We start from the raw sequence: 19,022 nt of genomic DNA on the forward strand, positions 1-19,022 counted from the left end.
CAATAAAACATGTATTCGAATTATTTGTTGCTTTTCTTTTTTTTCGTTTCAACAGAGGATAAGTGGCCCACCATACCTAGGAAAAATAATTTTAAAATATACTATCATATTAAAAAGAAAACTCAAAATAGGAGCAGAGCATGTTAAGGCTGAAGGTAATTTGGTACCAGACATGAAAGGTGCTGTAGGTCATGTTCACAACTTTCTATTTTATCCTAAAATAAGTGGAAAGCCAGAACAAGTTTCAGTTGTTTGTTTCCCAAAGATGAGATGCAGATCATCAATCTGCATTTTAAAAATATTATCTCTATGATATAAATGGATGAAGAAAAGAACAGTGTAGATACAATGAGACTAATCAGTAAGCCATCATAATGTCAGAAGTGGCACAGAGAAAACCAGATATGAGACAAAGGCTCATAGGCATCTGAGTCACATCAGGTAGAGGAACGACTGATACCTATATGAAAACTGAAAAGTTTTGCCTCCATTCTAGGCCAGTCAGAGAACCAGGCAGCTACCTCTGCCTGCACTGTGGCCATGTGTAGAGGAATTGATAGAAGACTCAAATCTTGTGTCTTTATTTTTAAAGACACCATAATTCATTCACTAAAACAGAATCTAATGACTCCATACTGATAAATAAGTAAATGACTAAATTAAAAGTTTTATAAGGAATGGATATTTACGTGCTTTCAAGATTCCTCCCCAACAGAGTACACCTCACACCTATTACACAGTGGTCAGAACTTTAATTTTAATTCTAAAAATTGGCAATATCAATGCTGGAGAGAATACGGAGCAACGGGAAATCTCACACACTACTGGCAGGGAACACAGAAAGGTGCAACCACTCTGGAATCACTCTGGCAATTTCTTACAAAAAGTACATGTTTACTTAACATATGACCTAGCAGCTCCACCCCCTGATATTTACCCAAGAGAACTGAAAACCTGAATCCATGAAAGGACTACACCCAAATGTTCACAGCAGCTTTATTCACAAGGCCAAAAACTGGAAATAACTCCAACGTGCATGAGCAGGTGAATGGACAAACAACGGAAGTGTGCTCAGTAATAGGCAGGAAGAAACCATCGACTCCCACAGCAGGATGAACCTCACACACCATGCTGAGCAAAAGCAACGGGACAGAGAGAACACAGAATAGATGTATTTCCACATCTACAAAGCTCAACCCGTGGTGACTGAAAAGCTGACCAGCGGTGTCCTGGGGCTGGAGCTGGGGAGGATCCTGATGGTAAGAGAGTCCAAGGGAAATTTCTGGTGGGAGGAATGCTCTACAACTTGATGAGCTGGTGGTTATGCAGGAGTCTGTATTTTCAAGAAGCACTGATGTGCAGGGGCGCCTGGGTGGCTCAATCGGTTAAGCATCTGACTTTGGCTCAGGTCATGATCTCACAGTTCGCGGGTTCGAGCCCTGTATCAGGCTCTGTGCTGACAGCTAGCTCAGAGCCTGGAGCCTGTTTTCAGATTCTGTGACTCCCTCTCTCTCTGACCCTCCCCTGCTCACGTTGTCTCTCTCTCTCAAAAATAAATAAAAACATTTAAAAATAAAAATTAAAAAAAGAATCAATGATGTGCACACTTACAGTGCATGCATTTTGTTTCATGTAAATTATGCCTCATTAAAGTGGGCTGAGGAGGAGGAGGAAGAGAATTGCACAAAACACACATAATTACTATTACTTCTGGAAGGACTTGAGTGGAAAAAGCTTCTTAACTAAATGTGTTTTTAATTAAGAGCAACCTCATTCTTACCAACTGTGGGCCAATTCTCAGTGTCTTCATAGACATTAACCGTTCTTAATGACAAGCCAGGGTTCCTGTCATATGGAGCAAGAAGCATCATCAGAGTGCAAATTAAAAAATGAAATTCTGTGATCTGTGATCTACCAAGTTGCCTTCACTGGTCATCAAGATGTTAAAAAATGACTACATTTAACTTGAAATTTGAAATTTGAAGAAGTTTAATGGGAAAATTCACTTCCAGATAATTTTCCGTTAAATGTCATTGGATAACATATGGCATTTCAAGCTATTTTTGTTCAGATTTTGATACACTTTGCACAATAGTCAAAGACGAAAGCTAAGCCACAAACTATTTCTGTTTATAAATATCGTCCCTTATGAGACGATATTGTCCTTTTCTAGGGAAAACCCTCAATGTAGAGTCCTACTGACTCCGTCAGAAAAGGGAGTCTGTCCTAGTATTTACACCATTATACCCGGAGCATGCAGAGGTGGTCAGCCACTATGTGACAAATCAATGAATGACTGAGTACTCCCCTGAAGCCACTCAGGAGCTTATCATTTGTGCTGTAAAAACTCATTTCTATTTGTACTATAAAAGACATAATAAACATCTGAAAAATGTGCTATCTGCCTCACCATGTGGAGTATAGTGTAGGCCATTCGACCAACAATTATTCTGTCCCTACAGTGTGCCACGCTAGATCAGGCAGTGCCTTCCCATATATAACAGGGTGACCAAAAAATAAATAAGTAAGCCAAGCATCCTGAAGGCCAGAATAAGGGAACTTAACTCAAAACACAAGCAGGCCAAAATTTGGGAAAATATCCTAATGTTAGTGATCAAGGCAGAGTTCAAGGCCTGGAACTAGACTAGCAGTATGAATCCAGGATATTACATGTAAGTACCTGAGATCAATCAGAAAATAGCTGGTGGGCAATCAGAAAACTTAATATCTGAAAAACCTAAGGATCCCATAAAAAAAAAAGGCAAATTCAACAATTTAGGAAGACATTTTACAATAGATAGAATAGACCAGAACTCCCCGAGGGTTCTCCCCTCCCAGGTGGCTATGTGTGTGTGACTGCCCAGAGGACAGGGCTGTCCCAGAGTGAAGAAACCCAGGGCCAGGCCCTGGCCTTCTAGAATCTGAACATCTAAGACTGCTATTGTTTCTGTACCTGATCACTGTCTACCCAAATGGGTGGAGACCAGCACACACATAATTCAAAATAAGATGATTCATATTTCACTTGAGACTAATAATGTAATTGTTTTCTCCCTAAGAAGGACTCTTTGACCTGTATTTTTACCTAACAATAACTTTAAGAAAAATAGTAGCTTGCATTTTCAGTACATTTTTTTAGCGGTCAGACTGAAGAGAAACTGCACATGATGACAGAGCACTGTCTGCATTTTCGCCTGGGAGGCGATGTGTATGCCCGTTCCAAGAGTGGCACATCTATGGCCTGGAAGGCAACGCATGCTGACACCACTCAGAACCAGTCATTCCACTGACTCATCCCGCCGTGACAGGCTTCCAGTGTGGCAATGGACTACAATCGGCTTGGGGATGCAGGATGCATCATGAATATAGAATCATACGGGAANTACCTGATCACTGTCTACCCAAATGGGTGGAGACCAGCACACACATAATTCAAAATAAGATGATTCATATTTCACTTGAGACTAATAATGTAATTGTTTTCTCCCTAAGAAGGACTCTTTGACCTGTATTTTTTACCTAACAAAACATGATGACAGAGCACTGTCTGCATTTTCGCCTGGGAGGCGATGTGTATGCCCGTTCCAAGAGTGGCACATCTATGGCCTGGAAGGCAACGCATGCTGACACCACTCAGAACCAGTCATTCCACTGACTCATCCCGCCGTGACAGGCTTCCAGTGTGGCAATGGACTACAATCGGCTTGGGGATGCAGGATGCATCATGAATATAGAATCATACGGGAATGCTTTTTAATATTTTTTTAGTTTTTTTTTTTTTTTGAGACAGAGAGAGACAGAGTGTGGGCAGGGGAGGGGCAGAGAAAGAGGGAGACACAGAATCTGAAGCAGGCTCCAGGCTCTGAGCTGTCAGCACAAAACCCAATGCAGGGCTCAAACCCATGAACCGTAAGATCATGACCTGAGCTAAGTTGGACATTTAACTGACTGAGCCACCTAGGTGCCCCCATAAGGGAATATTTATAAAACCCAGGGGATTAGTCCATGTGAGCCTAGCGAGCCAGATCTTCTAAACACCCTTGATGGGCTTCCTACACATCCCGGTGCCCTGGAACGCTCCCTTCCAAAAACTGATGCAGACACATAAAGCAGCCGGGAGAGAAGTGCTGCTCTACCCGGAATCCAGTAACACTTCAGAACTGATGAAACAGTACCTTATATTCTAATAGGGTGGCTACAAGCAAAATGGCCATGGTTTGGTTTAATAAGGCATGACTCACGTGAAATAAAATACTCTGCAATGAATCTACTGTCCACAGGATTCACCATTTTCTACACTCTATAACTCTAATAAGTGGGCTAGCTGGCTTGATTTCCAAAAATCTGGTACTACCAGTTAAGACAGTAAACACAATGATAATAAAGAAAACAATGTAATGTTTCAAAGAGAAAGAGAGTTGAAAGTATATTTATGACCACACTGTCTTACCTAAATTTTTGAGTGAGATACGACAGCTGTAATAACTAGACTGTGACTAACTGTCCTAACAGTAAATGGAAAAACACAAGGTCAAGGCAACAACTGTAAGGGCAAATACAAATTAAAAATTAGGGCTCCTGGGTGGTTCAGTCAGTCGGTTAAGCATCCAACTTCAGCTCAGGTCATGATCTTCTGGTTCACAAGTTCAAGCCCCACTTTGAGCTCTGTGCTGACAGATCAGAGCCTGGATCCTACTTCGGATTCTGTGTCTCCCCCTCTCTCTGCACCTCCCTCACTCTTGCTCTGTCTCTCTCTCTCTCGAAAATAAATATTTAAAAAAACATTTAATAAAACAAATTAAAAACAAGAGGCTTAACTCTTCCCATTGAATATGAGATTCCCCTCCTCTCCTTTTTCTCATCATTTACTCTACAAAATGTGTAATTCTAAGCACTTTCTCCTCTTTGAAATGTGTATACACCCTTTTGAAGACTTAGTCTTCTGTCAGCTTCATGGCATGAGGAAAGCCTTTTCTCAAGGACCAGGTCTTGGAAATGTAACCTCCATGGGAGCCAGCAGCCCCTCTCCCAGTTTTGTAGAAGGGTAGGCACCTAAGTCAGAGGGCCAGGTTTCAAAAACTACCTCCTACCCTAAAGATAGAAGTCTGTTTTTCCTCTGGATAAAGCCAGGTAGCTAACACAAATGGTCACCTCAAGTCCCGGATGAATCTAGGGTGAACTGCATGTGACACAGGGTGCTATCAAGTCCTCTTACTTGAGGACCAGTTATTGTTTATTGTTTCAGAACATGTATGTTACAGGTTACATCTGCTTGGCTCTATAACAGGATGTGATTGCCTTCTGCCTTTGCAGTCTCCTAGCGAATGGCCTGTGATACCCGTCACATTCTGGTTTAATGCTTATTCAATAATAAATGTGTTTTCTTTTTCTCCCTTTGTCAAGAGAATTTCTGGGTTGGAAGAACACTTTAGTTTTGAAGTGTATCTCCCCAACACTTCCCACAATCACTAAGAGTATGCTTCATGCCACCAGAATCTTGCCATGGGGCACTAAAAGAAAACATGTGAGATAATTTTAACTTTAAAGAAAGGACGTTCTGTTTCCTTATATAGCTTCTGATGCTAAGCTCTACCCAGATTCTTAACCCACAGGAAAAATCAGATCAGAAACATTTACTATTTTCAGCTCACACATTTTGGTGTAATTTTTATGCACCAATAAATAATGGAAATAAATACAGAAACTGATTTTTTTTTTTACTTTAATTTAAATGTAATGTAAGCCATGTGTGGCTGATCGCTACACTACGGAACAGCCAAGGTTTAAAAAATTTTGTTTGCTTGCTATTTTATGGTTCTATCTGTGAACCTGGAGTCTCAAGCAAGGCAAGGAAAATCCAATTTTACATCCCCACGGGTCCATCATATGTACTCTAAGGAGTCCAGTCACCTCCGTACTTCTAGCCAAAGAGCCACTTGAATTCACCCACAGAATTCATTAAGCAGTAAAGAAAATGATACCAATAGAAACTCAGATCTACAGAAAGTACTGAAGAGTGACCAAAATGGTAAACTGTGAGTAAATAGAAAAGACATTTTTGCTCATTTTTATAAGATAATTGACTGCTTAAAGCAAAAACAACAGCAATCTATTTCAGGGTTTACAAGAAACAGCAATAAAATCTATCACTAGAATAGCAAAACGGAGGAGAGCACAAAATGGAAGCACACTCTGAAAGTTGGCACATTAACAATGAGGTGGTATAGTTCCTGAAGATGGTCAGTGTAGGGTTAAGTATGCATAGTGTAGATTCTAAAGCAACCATTAGTAAGTCAATGATGGAGATAAAATGTAATACTAAAAGTGGGCCTGGATGGCTCAGTCAGTTGAGTACCGACTCGTTTCAGCTCAGGTCATGATCTCAAGGTTGATGGGTGTGAGTCCCGTGTCTGGCTCTGCGCTGACAGTGTGCAGCTGAGGAGCCTAAGTAACGTTGGCCTCCATTAAGAGTAACCTCGGGCTGCATGTAGCCCCAGTTCCAGGAAAAGCCTCAGATAGCTCAAGGCTGAAGCCGCCCTCGGACCACCCTCAGGTCAGCCAATCAAAAGAAGCTAAGAAATATAGGAGTAACATTCCTATAGTCTGAGTCAGGGGCTGGGGACTATAGATAGTTACTTTGTACAAACTAGCAAATCACTCACTGCTTGCCTAAACCCCACGTAGGCCCTTTGAGCTCACCTCATAATTGGTCATTTTCAAAGGATTCTCAAAGGTCATGATTGGGTCCCACCAAAAGTAACGGACGCCTCACAGATACTGAATGGTCAAAACTGTTACCATGGGTTCTGTACAATTATGATTGGTGCTTATGTGATGATGCTATACATACAACGTGTGCACTGTAACACCCCTGTCCCTTACCCCATAAAAACCCTGCTTGCTATTGTTCGGGGCTTCACCCTGCTGCTGCTGCACTGGTAGACAGTTGAGCCCTGCTCGAGCTTGTAATGAAGACCCTTTTGTACTTGCATCGGTGTCGGCTCCTTGGTGGTCTCTGGGGACTTGCCAATCAGACATAACATTGGGGGCCCATCCGGGATGCCCCAGGAGCCCCAGGACCCCCGAACCGGAGGGTCATCCAGCTGTTAAGAATCTCTTTCTGTTGTGTTTATCTGTGTAACTCTGGTCTCAAGACAAATCTGTAGTAGGCGACCAAAGGTGGTCAAGGCGGACGCGCTGGGAGCCGTGGTCGCGGGAGACCTGGAAGACGTCCCAGGCTCCTTCTGTATCGGAGGGGAAGAAGCGTCCAGCGGACTGCCCCTAACCTGTATTCTGTATTGGCTCAGAGGGACAAGGCAGGTTGTGTCCACGATCCAACCGAAAGCCTTCGTCCCAGTTTCAGTTTTTTTTTTCCACAGCAAACTTTGTTATCTGCCTCTCTGTATGTGTGTCTGTGCGCGGCAAACTTTGTTATCTGTCTCTGTGTGTGTCTGTGTGCAGCGCCGCCGCCCCAGTTTCAGTGTCATTTCCCCACGCAGCGAACTTTGTTATCTGTCTCTCTGTGTGTCTGTGCGCGGCGAACTTTGTTATCTGTCTCTGTGTGTGTCTGTGCGCGGCGAACTTTGTTATCTGTCTCTGTGTGTGTCTGTGCGCGGCGAACTTTGTTATCTGTCTCTCTGTGTATCTGTGGCTGTCAGTTGTGTCTGCTGGACTTTTATTACTGGGCGACTGAGACTGATGAGATGGGATAGACACCCTCTACGCCCCTAGATCTGTTGCTTGCTCATTTCAAGGAAGTTAGAGCTCAAACGCACAATCTCTCCGTAAAAATTAAAAAGGGAAAGTTTCAGACTCTTTGCACCTCAGAATGGCCAAGCCTGAACGTCGGTTGGCCTCTGCAGGGAACTTTTAACCAGGATACCATCTGCAGAGTAGAACAGCAGGTCTCTCGGCTCCGCACGGGCCACCCGAACCAGGTTCCATACATTGTAGTCTGGGCCGACTCGATGGATGATCCCCGTCCGTGGCTTAAACATTTTTTTACCTCCCCAGGTGCCGCCCTCCTCTGCATTGGCCCCTGTTTTAGTTACTTCTGAGAAACGGGTGCGACCCCAGAAGGCCCCGACTCCACTGCCCTCCCCCTGAGGACCACAGGCCCCCCCGATGCCCAAGGCAATCAGCCACACCACTATTGGCCATTCGCCACTAGTGATCTCTGTAACTGGCGATCTCAGAATACTCCCTTTTCTGAGAATCCTAGATCCCTTATTAATTTGTTAGAAACTGTCCTTTTTACTCATCAGCCCATCTGGGATGATTGTCAGCAGTTCTCTTCACCACTGAGGGACGAGAACGCATACAAAGTGAGGCCATGAAAGTAGTTCTTGGCCCCACTGGGGTCCCCACAACGGACCAGGCGCATACTGACGCACACTTCTCCCTCACCCGCCCAGACTGGGACTACAACACAGCAGAAGGTAGGGAGCGCCTCCTAGGGTACCGCCAGCCTCTACTGGCAGGTCTCAGGGCTGCAGCTCGCAAGCCCACTAATATGGCCAAGGCTTATGTTAGTCAGGGTTCTGAGGAAAGCCCCACATCCTTCCTCGAAAGGATAATAGAAGCATTTTGCCAGTACACTCCCATGGATCCGGAAGCCGAATCCAGTAAATCGGCAGTGGCGATGGCTTTCATTAACCAAGCGGCTCCCGGTATCTGCCGCAAGCTTCAAAAGTTAGAAAGACTTGGAGAAAAGAGTCTCCAAGATTTAATGGTCATGACAGAGAGAATATATAATAATAGGGAAAGTGCAGAAGATCAGCAAATTAGGACTGAAAAGAGACCGAACCGGGACCTGGCAAAGATACTGCTGGCTGCCACAGCAGATCCAGACGACTGAAGACACCATCTCAAGCAACTGGCCTTCCAAGAACACGGTAAGGAAGAAACCAAACAGGATGGGAAAAGACCCCACGTGGGCCACAATCAGTATGCCTATTGCAGAGAAGAGAGGCACTGGGTCAAGGATTGTTCCAACAAGAAACCGAGACCTAAGGCCCCCATCCTAGTTATGGGAGAAGACAGTGACTAGAGGGGATGGTGCCCCTCCCCGAGCCCAGGGTAACCTTAAAGATGCCAACTCCAAAACTGAACAAATTGTCAGCAAACGCAGAGCCTGTCAACCAACACTACCCGAAACCCTCATAATCTTGGAATCCGTCTAAGAGAAAGACGCCCAGGGGCCTACTGGGAAACTGACTTCACTGAGGTGAAACCCGGCAGGTATGGCTACAGGCACTTACTGGTCTTTGCAGACACTTTTTCAGGATGGACTGAAGCATATCCCACCAAACACGAGACTGCACAGGTGGTGGCAAAGAAGCTGCCAGAAGACATCCTACCAAGGTACAGATTTCCTCAGATGATAGGGTCAGATAATGGACAGGCTTTTTGTGTCCAAGTGAAGTCAGAGCCTAGCCACAACCCTGGGGACTGATTGGAAATTACACTGTGCTTATAGACCCCAGAACTCAGGACAGGTAGAAAGGTCCCACCAAAAGTAACGGACACCTCACAGATAGTGAATGGCCAAAACTGTTACCATGGGTTCTGTACAATTATGATTGGTGCTTATGTGATGATGCTATACGTACAACGTGTGCACTGTAACACCCCCGTCCCTTACCCCATAAAAACCCTGCTCACTATTGTTCGGGGCTTCACCCTGCTGCCACTGCACTGGTAGACAGGTGAGCCCCTGCTCGAGCTTGTAATAAAGACCCTTTTGTACTTGCATCGGTGTCGGCTCCTTGGTGGTCTCTGGGGACTCGCGAATCGGGCATAACACAGCCTGCTTGGGATTCTCCCTCTCTTTGTCTCTCCCCTGCTTGTGCGTGCAAGCTCTCTCTCTCTCTCTCTCGAAATAAATAAATAAGCCCTTAAAAATAAAATAAAAACTAGTTTATGGGGCACCTGGATGGCACAGCTAGTTAAGCAGCCAACTTCGGCCCAGGTCATGATCTCACAGTTCATGAGTTCAAGCCTGCCGTACGGCTCTGTGTTGACAGCTCAGAGCTTGGAGCCTGCTTCTGATTGTGCCTCCCTGTATCTCTGCTGCTGCCCCACACACATTCTGTCTCTCTCTCTTTCAAAAATAAAAATAAACATTAAAAAAAATATTGTTTAAAAAACAAGCTTATCAAACACTTTTTTAAAAATGTAATACTAAAAGTCCTCAATCAGAAAAAAGTGAGGAAAAGAAAAAGAAAACAACAAATGAAACAAGCAGAAAATAAACGGCAGATGTGGTAGATTTAAATCCAAACGCAGGCATAGTTACGGCAAACACTAATCATCTAAACACTCTATTTCAAGGGCAGAAATTGTCAAACTGCAAGAAAAAGCAAGACCCGATGGCACACAGTCCAGCTCCATGTTTGATATCTGACTACTGACAGCATTCAAGTCCCAGGCTCCCTCCCTCTGACCCACATCCCGGCTCAGCGGCAAGAAAGCCCTAGAGCTCCCTCGCTCAGCACATGCAGGAAGTGCAAACCAAGCCAGCCCTGACCTGGGAGCACTTGCCTACCCAGGGCCAACTCCGAACCACAAGAAAGCCCTTCCGGTAACTGAAACCTGGGGCCTCAGTATCTGAGTAATAAACCTCATCATACCTTCTTCGTGCATGCCTGGCATCATCAGTCTCAATGTCCAGCCAATTTTTTTGGCAGGGGCTCCATTCTACCTCCATAAGATAACCACAACATCCCATTATACGATATCTGTTAAAGAAAAAAAAAAAAAAACTTTAAATACAAGGACACATCTAGATTAAACGAAAGATAGAAAAAATACACCATGTCAACACCAGTCACAGGAAAGTCTTGAGCGGCTATGTTATTATTATTAGACAAATTAAACCTCAGGACAAGGACTCCTATCAAGGATGGGGAGGTACTGACATCTGATGGATATATAGAGATCAGTGGAAGAACAGAGGAATCAGGGGCACCTGGGTGGCTCAGTCGGTTAAGCCTGGACTCAGGTCATGCTCTCACCATTTCACGGGTTTGAACCCCACGCCGGGCTCTGCACTGGCAGCACAGAGCCAGTTTGGGACCCTTTCTCTGTGCCCCCCCCCCAAACTTGCTCTATCTCTCTCAGAATAAATAAAAATAAACTTTAAAAAAAAAAAAGAAAAGAACAGAGGAACCAGAAACAGGCCCACACATACATATGTCACAAAGTTTCCAAGGTAAGTAATTACTAGGGTAAGGAGAGTCTTTTCAAGACTGTAACACCCCCGTCCCTTACCCCATAAAAACCCTGCTCACTATTGTTCAGTTATATTATTGTTCAATAAATGATGCTGTTACAACTGAACGTCCACATGAAAAACNGGGGGCGGGATCCCTGCCGCCCAGCACGTGAAGGGGCAGCCGCGGCCACAAGAGGGCCCGCAGGGGCCTACCTGGGCTTCTGGGAGTGCGCGGCACGGTAGGGCCCCAGGCTGCCATCCCGAGGCTGCGGGCCGCTCCGTCCCTTAGCAACCGCGCGCCGGCGCCCTGGCAACAGCACTCGCGGCTGCTCTGTGGCTGAGGCCCCACTGGACCGGTGCCTCCTGGAGACGTTCACCGCGAAGTTCACCCACGACCAGAGGTGTCCCCACCCGGCTCCAGAGGACGCTTCCACCAGGGCCACGGAGATCGTGCGCAAACAAGGGCTGAAGGGGACGCGCCAGGGCCTCACCGGGCCACCTGCTGCTTGGTCAAGACCCACCCCAGTGCGGCTGGGCTGGCGTGGGAAGGTCAACTTGCGGAAGCCCGGAGCGCGGGATCACGTGCCGCTCCCGCTCTCGCGAGAACACGTCCCTGCGTGATCAGGACCCGGATGCAGGACCTGTGGGCAGGCAACTGTTGTGCGCGATTGGTGAGTCCCCAGAGACCTCCAAGGAGCCGACACCGATGCAAGTACAAAAGGGTCTTTATTACAAGCTCGAGCAGGGGCTCACCCGCCTGCCGGTGTCGTGGCAGCAGGGTGAAGCCCAGAACAATAGCGAACAGGGTTTTTCAGGAGTAAGGGACGGGGGTGTTACAGTACGTGTAGCAGCATCACATAAGCACCAATTACAATTACAGCTTTGACCATTCAGTGTCTGTGAGGTGTTCGTTACTTTTGGTGGGACCCAATCATGACTTTTGAGAATCCTTTGGAAATGACCAATTATGAGGTAAGCTCAGAGGGCCCACGTGGGGTTCAGGCAAGCGGTGAGAAATTGGCTGGTTTGTACAGAATAACTGTCTACAGTTCCCAGGCTTGACTCAGACCACAGGGATGTTTTTTGATTAGCTGATCTGAGGGCGGCCCGAGGATGGCTTTAGCCTTGAGCAGTCTGAGGAACTGGGGCTACGTGCAGCCCGAGGTTGCTCTTAACGGAGGCCTTAATTTCAAAATGACATTACTTAGGCTCTTCACAACCTCAACCGCGTGCGAGCGCGCCTGCGGACTGTGCGTGGTGAGCGGCCCAAGGCACTCTACCGGGGGCCCCCGCCTGGGCAGGGCCAGCGTGGACGTGGCCTGCCTGTTGGTCGTCAGTGATGAAGTGCAAGCAGCTTGAGTAAGTGTGCAAGGCAGACTGAGCCCCAGAGGGTCTGCGCAGGGTGCTGCCCCGAGCACCTCCGGCCCAGCCCCCGCCGTCCTCCTCTCATGACGGCTGTGCAGTCAAGCCAGAAGCCCCCTTCCCCCAATCCTTGCACCCCGTGGCCTGGGTCAGTCCCCCTGTGGCCATCGAGTCCACGTGTCGTGTTGTGCCATGTGTCCCCTGTGGTCTCTATGAAACCACCATTGTATCCACGTGTACGGTCACGGCTCGGAGTCTCTCTGTGTCATGTTCCATGTCACGTGTGTCACGTGACCCTGCGCCCTGCTTCCTGGGATGCTGTGCGCCTTGGGTCCGTAGCCCTCGAGCCCCAGCCCAGCCCCAGCCAGTGCCCCCACTCCAGCAGCTGGGGCACCTGCCCCAGCCTCCCACAGCCGCCTCCGGGCCCCAGCCTGGCCTCACCACATGCCAGGGGCTTAGTGCCGTGCCGCCTCTACCCTGCCCTGGGCCTTAACTGATCTTCAGGCACAGGGTGGTACCCACCACTCTCAGGACCACCTCCCCAAGGCAGAATCAACTGGATCCTGGGCAGGCAGGATGAAAGAACAAAGGAAGAAAAGCAATCCGTATATTTGATGTGGATTTTGTATTCAGAATATATTAAAAGCAATTAGAAATTGATAACTGTAAGGCAACATAATAGAAATGAGCAAAAGATTTGGACAGACACTTTACCAAAGAAGAGAGAACACCTGCACACCCACTAGAATGTCTGCAGTGGAGAAGACTGGCCACCCCAAGCATCGGTGAGAACGCAGTGCGACTGGGCTGCTCATATACTGCTGGTGGGAGTGTAACATGGGGAACATTTTGGCAGTTTCTTAGAAATTCAGACATACTGTATGATCCAGCAGTTCCACTCCTCGATGCCTAAATGAAAAGTGAAAACACACGTCTACATAAAGACTTAGGCACATGTGCATAGGAGCATTATGTGTGGAAGCAACACAAAAGCCCATCAGTGGGTAAGTGAATAAACAAGATGTGGTTGATGCAAATAATCGAATAGTGTTTGTCAATAGAAAGTAACAAACTACCAATACCTCAGCAACATTGATGAATCTCAAAAACAGTGCTGAGCAAAAGAAGCAGCACACAAAAAAGAGAATATACGATCTGAATCCACTCGAATGAAACCCTAGAAATGACAAATGTACCTGAAATGATTGAAGGCAGATCACCAGTTGCTGGGCTGGTGGTTGACTGGGAAGCAAAACAAGAGAAACTTGCAGAGATAATGGAAATAATCCTGCGTCTTGGTTTTGGTGTTTTCACGAATACATACATTTATAAAAACTCACCTTTTTACACTTAAAATAGGTGAATTATTTTATGTAAGCTACATCTCTATAAGTTCGATTAACTTAAGTTTTTTAATCTTCCTTGTTGAAAAAAATCCCAAATAAGTAGATACTCTTCCTTCCAGAAGATAGAGCTTAATCCTTCCACTACCAGTAGGATAAATGGAACTTAGTGACTTACTTGCAAAGAGTATAGAGTATGAAAGGGGGGGAAATAGCAACTTTATAGTGTAGAAGCCTGACAGACTCTACCTGAAGGAGGGGATCAAGGTTAACATCCCCAGTGACGTCACATACATGTCAGGTTCCCCCTCATATGATGTAATGAGAAGGCACTTCACCTCTGTGATATTCTTTCAAAAATCCCAGAACCCCAGTCTAACCATGAGAAAACAAGTCAGTCAAGCCCCAAATACAAAATACTCAACCAGTACCCCTCAAAACTTTCAAGGTCATGGAAAACAAGAAAAGGTTGAGAAACTGTCACAGATCAGAAGAGACTGTGGAGATAAAACAACTAAATGTGTTGTTATTTCCTGTACTGGATTCTAGAACAGCTAATGGACATTAATGAAACAGTCCAGGCTTTACCTGGATTTTAGCCAATAATGATTATGTTAATTTTCTATTACTTCATAATCAAGTACCAAAAATATATTCTCTCACAGCTCTGTGGATCAGAAGTCCTGGCACAATGGGACTAAATCCTAACCCCAGTGACTTGCAAAGCTGAAATCAGAGTATCAGCTCGGCTGTGCTCCTTTCTAGAAGGTCTGAGGAAGAATACGCTTCACCTGGGTCATTGGCCAAATTTATCTGTTGCGCTTATAGGACTGAGTTTCCCACTTAGTTGCCAGCTGTGAGTTAGGAGTCCCTGTAAGCACCGAAAGGCTCTCAGGGTCTTGCCACACGCCACCTTCCATGTTCAAAGTTAGCAAGAGAATTTTGCTCCTGTCAAATCCCTCAGGCTTTGCCTCTGACACCCTGGTCTCTGAGCTCCAGACCAGGTTCACGTGATTAGACCAGGCCCACCCTGGTAATTTCCCTTCCCTAAAGTCAACTGATTTGGATTCTTAGTCGCTTCTGCAAAATCCCTTCACACCAACACCTACATTAATATTCGATTGACTAACTAGGACACCAGGTGGAATCTTACTTAGAATGCTGCCTGCCACAGGGACTGATGCACCAACATTGATTTCTTAGATTTGACAAACAAGCCATACTCATGTGAGATGATAGACCAGGGAGAGGAGTATATGGAAACTCACTGTACCATCTTTGCAACTTTTTAAATCTAAAATTATTACAAATAAAAAGTTTATGTAGAAAACAGTATCTTCCAAAGCCCTAATTAAATGGAATAGGTCATCTTGTGCCTCCTGGGACACAAACTGGTAGAATCGCAACATTCAGTTACCATAAACAATAACAATGTAGACGATTGAGGAGCAATGAGGAACAATAACAAGGCAACAAGAGAAACAGAAGGAGGAAGAAGCAGCAGCTTACATTTATTGACCATTTAAGTGCCAGGCATTTGCTTAAGTACTTTGTGTAAGCAATCTTAGTTAATCTCTGCAACAAACAGATAGGGCATTATTTTAATGAGTCAACTCCCCATGTTACAAATGAGGAAATTGCAATAGAAAAGGTTACATGGCTTCCTGGAAGTCGCACAGGTAGTAAGTGGTCGAGCTGGGAATCAAATTTGGGTCATTGGACTCCTGAGTCTTCATTCAGCAGCATTTGATTTCCCATAGTCCACGCATCCACAACATCGACCCACTCCTTCAGCCATTCTGCTCTTCCCTCAAAAGCAGGTAGCTTCCAAAGAATGTAACATAGGCAGTAGTTTACATTTCACCCAAATACTTCCGTGAATGCGATCCACCACTGTGGATGCCCAAATGACATTGTCCTGAAGTGCCTTGTGTAAGAGAATATTTGAAACTCCAGTCATCTTATGTGTCTTTTTCCCTGTGCATACAGCTCCGGGCTCATTCTGAGGAGTTTGTGTTTATTTGTAAACATGCTCTTTTTAAATTTTTTTAAATATTTATTTTTGAAAGAGAAAGAGCATAAGCAGGGGAAGGGCAGAGAGAGAGAATCCAAAGCAGGTTCCAGGCTCTAAGCTGTCAATACAGAGCCTGACACGGAGCTCAAACCCAGAACTGAGAGATCATGACCTGAACCGAAGTCAGTGCTTAGCCCACTGAGCCACGCAGGAGCCCCGTAAATGCATTCTTATACAGAGTTTGATAAACTGCAATTATATTTCCAATGAAATCTTAGCCAACATACCTATTTTAAAGCAGATGTGAATTATCCAATTCATTCTGAGAACAAGAAGCAAAAGATTGACTTGCAAAACAATTCTTGAGTGGAGTCTTTTTTAAGATTTAACTCTGAGATTTTTCTCTTCTTGAGAAATTTCTTTTCTCCTACAGTATGTGAGCTGTGCCACTGGCACACCCAATATCTGCAGCAGATGAAAATAATTTTAATCAATCCCTCAAAACTAGGAGTTCAGGCATCCCCAAAAACATGGGTACCCAACTTCCCTGCTATCTTTCAAGCTTTTGTCTAAGGAGGCTATATATTCCTTAGTATTCTTCAGGCACCCAGGAACAAAACTCAGAGTTGTTTTGTTTTGTTTTGGGGTTTTTTGGTGGAATGGTGAAACAGAGTGTATCAAGTTCTCTCTCCATGGATACATGATAGGTAGGTAGGTGGGTAGGTAAGTAGGTAGGTAAGTAGATAGATACATGATAGGTATCTCTTTTTTTCACATCACTTGTTTTCAATACTGATCTCATCTTCTACCCTATAAAGGAAAGCTTCCTATGTCACAAGAAGACTAGTGTTTGACTTGAGTTAATACCTAGATTATCTTACTCCAGCTAGTAACTCTCAAGAGAGCTTCTCTCCTCCCATCTTTATAGAAGTCCCAGGCCACATTCCCACCCCTTACACAGATTACTGTGGATGGAAGATGAGTTAACAATGATTGGCTAAGCCCAGATCATGTTACCTTTCAAGGGCCTTTAGTACTGTGGTTACTTCATACTAATGGTTAGCAGCCTTACCCAGATTGGCACCAGAAAGAACTTAAAGAGCAGCTCCTCTGCTGTTTGTCAGATAGGATGTTGCTCAACTGTGTCACTTGGCTTTTTTTCCCAAGGCTATCCACTTGTAGACATACCCAGCTCCATTGAGGACACTTGTAAAACCAAAAAAAGGAATCCTGGACACTTGGTCAAGGATGTGTGGAGTGAGGAGGCTCTATAACTGTGGCTGGTAGACAAGCACCAATTAAGATCCTGAATTGCCATTGTGGTTAGTGACACCTCTGTCATACCTATTTTCTTATCAGAACATCCCTACTTGCATTTTGAGCCACTGCACTTTCTAAAGCCTTATTACTCATAACTCAGATGAATCACCTCCTCTCTTGCTTCCTTGCATTCTAAATAAGCTTTAGTTTAGGGACACCTGGGTGGCTCAGTTGGTTAAGCATATGACTTTGGCTCAGGTCATAATCTCACAGTTCATGGTTTCAAGCCCCACATCAGGCTCTGTGCTACTGGAGCCTGCTTCAGATTCCGTGTCTCCCTCTTTCTCTGCCCCTCACCCACTCATACTTGTCTCTCTCTGTCTCTCTCTCAAAAATAAACATTAAAAAAAGAAAAAGTATCACTCAAAACACCCATTAACGCTCCCCCCTTTTTAAATTCCTTTAAACATCTTATTTCACGCTTCTTTTTATTCTTATTTTATCTTTAATAAATGTGTAGATATTTTAGGTACACAATATAATGACTTGATATACAAATTAAAATAATTCCATTCACCATAGCATCAAAAATTATCAAAATAAATTCAATGAAAAAAAGATTTGTACGCTTAAATCTATAAAATATTGCTGAAAGAAATGAAATTACTAAATAAATGGAGAGACATTTGATATTCATGGATTGGAAAACTGAATATTGAGCAAATTGGTCCACAGATTTAATGTCATTCCTATCAAAATTCCAATAGGTTTTTTAAATAAATTGACAAACTGATTCTAAATTTTACATGAAAAATCACAAGACCTGATTTAATCAAAACAGTTCTGAAAAAGAACAAAGTAATTACACTCACTGATTTCAAAATTTATTACAAAGTTATAGTAACCAAGACAATGCAGTATGGTCATATCAATATGCATATAAATCAACAGAACAAAATTGAGACCCCAGAAATGAGACCTCGTATTTATGGTTAATTGATTTTGATAAAGCTACCCAGACAATTCAGTAAAGAAAGGATTTTCTTTTTAATAAATGATGCTGTGATAATTATATACCCATATACAAAAAAAATCATAACCTAGACTTTTACCTTAACACACACACACACACACACACACACAAATGGACCATGGATTTAAACAGAAGAATTAAAACTGTAAAACTTCTAGAAGAAAACAGGGGGAAATCTTTGTAAACTTGGATTAGGCAAAGAGTTCCTAGATACACCAAAAGCATTATCCTTTAAAGATAATATTGGTACATTAGACTCTGTCTGATAAAACTATCAGATACTCCTTCACAATCACTAGGACAGCCAAAATTAAAAAGTATTGGCAAAGAGTAGAAATTGGTACCCTCCTACACTGCTATGGCATTGTAAAATGGTTGCAGCCACTCTGGAAAACAATTTGGTACTTCCTCAAAATGACAAACACGAAGGCACCATATGACCCATTAATCCCATTCTTAGGTATGTACCTTAGAGAAATGGAAATAAATGTCCACACAAAACGTGTACAAAATATTCATAGCTTTATTATTCATAGTAGCCAAAAAGTAGAAACAAAATAAATGTTCATCAGTTGATGAATGGATAAACAAAATCTGAAATATCCATGTAATAGAATATTACTCAGCCAGAAAAACAATGAAGTATTGATTTATGCCGTAACTTGGAGGAACCTTGAAAATATTATGCTAAGTGAAAGAAGTCAGATGCAAAAATCTACATGTCTAATGGTTCCATTTATATGAAATATCAATGAAAATTTTATAAAGACAGAAAACCAATAGTTGCCCTTGATT

General features: G+C 44.0%; 1 protein-coding gene across 1 annotated transcript in view; it reads right to left on the reverse strand.

Moving 5' to 3' along the window:
- Positions 1–11,566, reverse strand: part of SERPINB11 (serpin family B member 11) — a 68,603-nt gene extending 57,037 nt beyond the window's left edge. Inside the window, exons 1-2 of the mRNA XM_077777627.1 lie at positions 11,429–11,566; positions 10,632–10,739 (exon numbers count right to left, since the gene is read on the reverse strand). Of these exons, the coding sequence (XP_077633753.1) occupies positions 10,632–10,656 (25 nt within the window). The 5' untranslated portion in view covers positions 10,657–10,739; positions 11,429–11,566. The remainder of the gene's footprint in view (positions 1–10,631; positions 10,740–11,428) is intronic.
- Between the last annotated feature and the right edge of the window lie 7,456 nt (positions 11,567–19,022).

This window comes from Crocuta crocuta, unplaced genomic scaffold, assembly GCF_008692635.1.
Source record: "Crocuta crocuta isolate KB4526 unplaced genomic scaffold, BGI_CrCroc_1.0 scaffold36, whole genome shotgun sequence".
Lineage (NCBI taxonomy): Eukaryota > Metazoa > Chordata > Mammalia > Carnivora > Hyaenidae > Crocuta > Crocuta crocuta.